Source organism: Anastrepha ludens, chromosome 3 (assembly GCF_028408465.1).
Source record: "Anastrepha ludens isolate Willacy chromosome 3, idAnaLude1.1, whole genome shotgun sequence".
NCBI lineage: Eukaryota > Metazoa > Arthropoda > Insecta > Diptera > Tephritidae > Anastrepha > Anastrepha ludens.
Window position 1 is genome coordinate 86,251,963 of NC_071499.1, and position 3,384 is coordinate 86,255,346.

At 36.7% G+C, this 3,384-nt stretch overlaps 1 protein-coding gene across 4 annotated transcripts; it reads left to right on the plus strand.

Annotated features, from left to right (window-relative positions):
* The first annotated feature begins 652 nt into the window (after window positions 1-652).
* On the plus strand, window positions 653-3,384 carry LOC128858367 (uncharacterized protein CG5902). Of its 4 annotated transcripts, none has more exons than XM_054094566.1 (4): window positions 653-910; window positions 1,592-2,183; window positions 2,242-2,558; window positions 3,059-3,384. In XM_054094566.1, exons 2-4 carry the CDS (start codon window positions 1,906-1,908, stop codon window positions 3,241-3,243), a joined length of 780 nt encoding a protein of 259 aa, XP_053950541.1. In that variant the 5' UTR covers window positions 653-910; window positions 1,592-1,905; the 3' UTR covers window positions 3,244-3,384. The 4 variants fall into 4 exon arrangements, with proteins under 4 accessions (XP_053950541.1, XP_053950542.1, XP_053950543.1 ...); XM_054094567.1 differs by having other exon boundaries at window positions 653-865; XM_054094568.1 differs by having other exon boundaries at window positions 679-708.

The window sequence follows — 3,384 nt, forward strand, 5'->3', positions numbered from 1 at the left end:
TTTCTTTCGCCTTGCACATTCGGATGTCAGCATAAAATGAAATGACGAAAAGCCGATTCGCATTATCGTCGTATGCTTCTAGCTCGAACTTTATATCGGCTGTGCAACATAGTTCATCCTTTTCTTTCTATTATCTTACTTTTGTATTACAAGATGGCCACAGATATCTTTACGTTCAAAGAAGTATAAACTATGTTTGAAAGGCGGCTGAAGCATTGAAAGTTTTTACTGTTCCAGAGTGTTAAATTTGTTTGTCTTGCAGCAAATCAGTTGCCCTAATGCCACCACCTTGGATGAATTCGTATGTGAGTGGCAGTAACTCTTAACAATATGAACCAATTAAACAAGACCACTTATTCCGAAGAAAAAGAAAAAAGGGCTGTGATTTAGTACGGTTATCATTGGTAAATTATATAAAAAATTGGTTGAAAATTTGCTAGAGGTGATTTTTTAATGCGGTGTAAAGGAAGAATGAAAAGTAAACAAATGTAACGTCATCATCTTTTTTCGAACGACAAACTCGAATACAAATACACGGTTGGCAGATTATTAAATTACTGCTAGCAATTGTTTCATGTGCTAGCAATTATTGATTGCCTGTGGAGATGCTCTGTTACATGACTAGAAATTTTTGACAGTTGCTGTATTTTCTTTATTCGTCACTCACACTGCGAACGACGCGGATTTGCGAGCGAACGATAAAGAAAAGTATTTGGCAACTGTTTTCTAATTTTCTTTAGTTTTTTGTGCGAATGGTCAAAATTTGTATTAAAATTTGAAACAAAATTTTATAAAAGACCAATGAGTTGGAGTGAAAAACCTAAGGAGTCAGTTGTGGACGCAGCAGTTGCAGCTGAAGAAGAATGTGTGTGCTTGTTTTAAAGAGGAGGACTAACGAGGAAGAATAAAAGTGAAGAATTAAATATATCTTTTAGGTTAAGAAGTGGCCAAGGGGGGTTAACTGCATCGAGTATCGAAGCAAGCAAAGAATGTCAAATGGAATGAAAGAAAATAATATTTGTAAATCTGTCGAATGAGGTGACTGTGCTGTGATCAAATAAAGAAAACGAACCAAAGACTGAATGCAACGACTACACTTTACAAAACGGGAGCAAGGCCCCTTGTACGGGAGTGTATTAAAGAAGGGCTAGTTTGTCGACCGACTGACTATATGGGAGACTGTCTGATAGTGTTGCTAATGTGCTAGATAAGAGTGTGACGGGTGTGGGGTATCGCTAGCCACTGAATAAAGGCCTGTGACTGATACTAAATGATAATCGCTCACTGATTTCAGTGCGTCTAGCATTGCAGGGCAAACAAATATTCGTAAACAAAGCATGAGAGAGCTGAAGTGGTTATTTAGCACTTTGCTGATGTTACCAAACACGCAGCAGATCTCTTTGTGGTACATATTACGCACTGCTAACGCAACTGCCTTTATAAAATATAAATTTTAATTGAATGGGCGGTGGATTACTTGAGGAGTTTTGTTAGAAGATCAATTGTTTCAGCTAAAAATAGACGGAATATAAATAGTAGTTCCTTGTAGCAAAATTATTTTAAAAATAAAAAACATACTTTTTATTTACAGGTTAAATCTATTCTAGATTCACATCATCAAGTTACGCACTGCCATTAATACTAGAGATCTTAGCGATATACATATAATATAGAGTATATAATTAGTCCTGCAATAAATAAAAAGCAGATCCTGGTACCAGTATCAAGTTGAAACTGCGTCCATAACAAATCTAAAATAAATAGTTTTAGATATATTAAAACATAAACGGAATCCGGGTCCCATTGTAATTTAACAAGAAGCAACGATTTAAACATACAAATTTTATTTTGTAAGTTATACCAAACAAGAAGAAGACAGTAAGGATAAGGAGAATCAAGTACAATATGTCAAATAACTACCAGCACCATAACAATTACCGTGGCTCAGGCACGTCACATATGAACGGTGTACGGCCGCATCACTTGCAGAACGGTGATTGTGGGGACGATGGTGACAGCTATCGCCGCGGTGGTGGCCCTACTCGACTCACAAATGGCTACAGTGTAAAACCATTGGACAATGTAGCGGTGCCTGATATGTGTATATTTTGTTTCGAGGTACTAGACTGCGAGCTTAACAATTTAGAAGGTCCTGGTACACCTAAATTCACAAATGATGCTTAGTAAGTGCATGTAATCTATAGTTTCACAAATAAAATGGAGTAATTTGTTGTTTTTTAGTCCATTATTTGTGACTTGGAAAACAGGGCGTGACAAACGGTTACGTGGATGTATTGGCACCTTCAGCTCCATGCACTTGCACAATGGACTGCGCGAATATGCGCTAACGAGCGCTTTAAAAGATTCGCGTTTTGCGCCCATAGCTAGAGAGGAGCTACCCAAATTGACAGTATCTGTGTCGATTTTGCAGAATTTTGAAGAAGCTCACGGGTACTTGGATTGGACATTAGGCATACATGGTATACGCATTGAATTTTTGAATGAACGTGGGTGCAAAAGGACTGCTACTTATTTGCCACAAGTGGCAACCGAACAAGGTAAGCTTTTCAAAAAAAAAAAGCAATGTGTTTAAAAGAAAATTTACATATTTACACATTTTAATTTACATTTAAATTATAAATACAATATATAGTTTTCTAACTGAGATATAAAAAAAATAAGAGCAATGCCTTGTGGTACTACATATTTGTATGTATAGCAAATTTTCAGGGATGTCTGCTGTTGGTCCGTTCACTATTTCTTACAGGCAATAACTCTAGTTTTGAATAGAGATATCAACAATATAATCATATATAAGTAAATAGTGGCGGTCACTTCAGTCTAATTCTCTAAGTGCTGATGAAGAATGTTTATGTTTTTACAACAACATGAAATAACAAAAACCTAACCATATTATTGGTTTTAGATAAGTTAGTGTAAAGGCATTTACCGAAATTTTCAGTTGCACTAATTAATGGTCGGTTCTAACCGATTTTGAACAAATCTCTATTGTTTCACTACTTTCTGCACTCACTAAATTTCTTCTTCCGTTTCCCAGGTTGGGACCAAACCCAAACTATTGACTCGCTACTCAGGAAGGGGGGCTATCGTGCAGCAATCACCCCAGAAACTCGAAAATCAATCAAATTGACTCGTTATCGTTCGCAAGAAATTCAAATGAATTATAAGGAGTATCGGGAAATGTTGGAACGTCGGGCGCATTATGGGAAAGTGTTGTGCTAACAAACACCGAAAACACGGCTAAACCAACAACAACAGCAAATTATAATAATGCAGCAGGAACATCAGCAACATAAACAGTTTCGGCTACAACCACAAATACAAAATCAGCATCAGACTACACACAAGAAGACGCAGCAACAA

Coding starts and splice junctions, on each gene's coding strand:
- LOC128858367 (XM_054094566.1), top strand. CDS start 1,906: ATGTCAAATAACTACCAGCACCATAACAATTACCGTGGCTCAGGCACG. Junction 2,184..2,241: donor AAATTCACAAATGATGCTTA/GTAAGTGCATGT, acceptor GTTGTTTTTTAG/TCCATTATTTGTGACTTGGA. Junction 2,559..3,058: donor ACAAGTGGCAACCGAACAAG/GTAAGCTTTTCA, acceptor TCCGTTTCCCAG/GTTGGGACCAAACCCAAACT.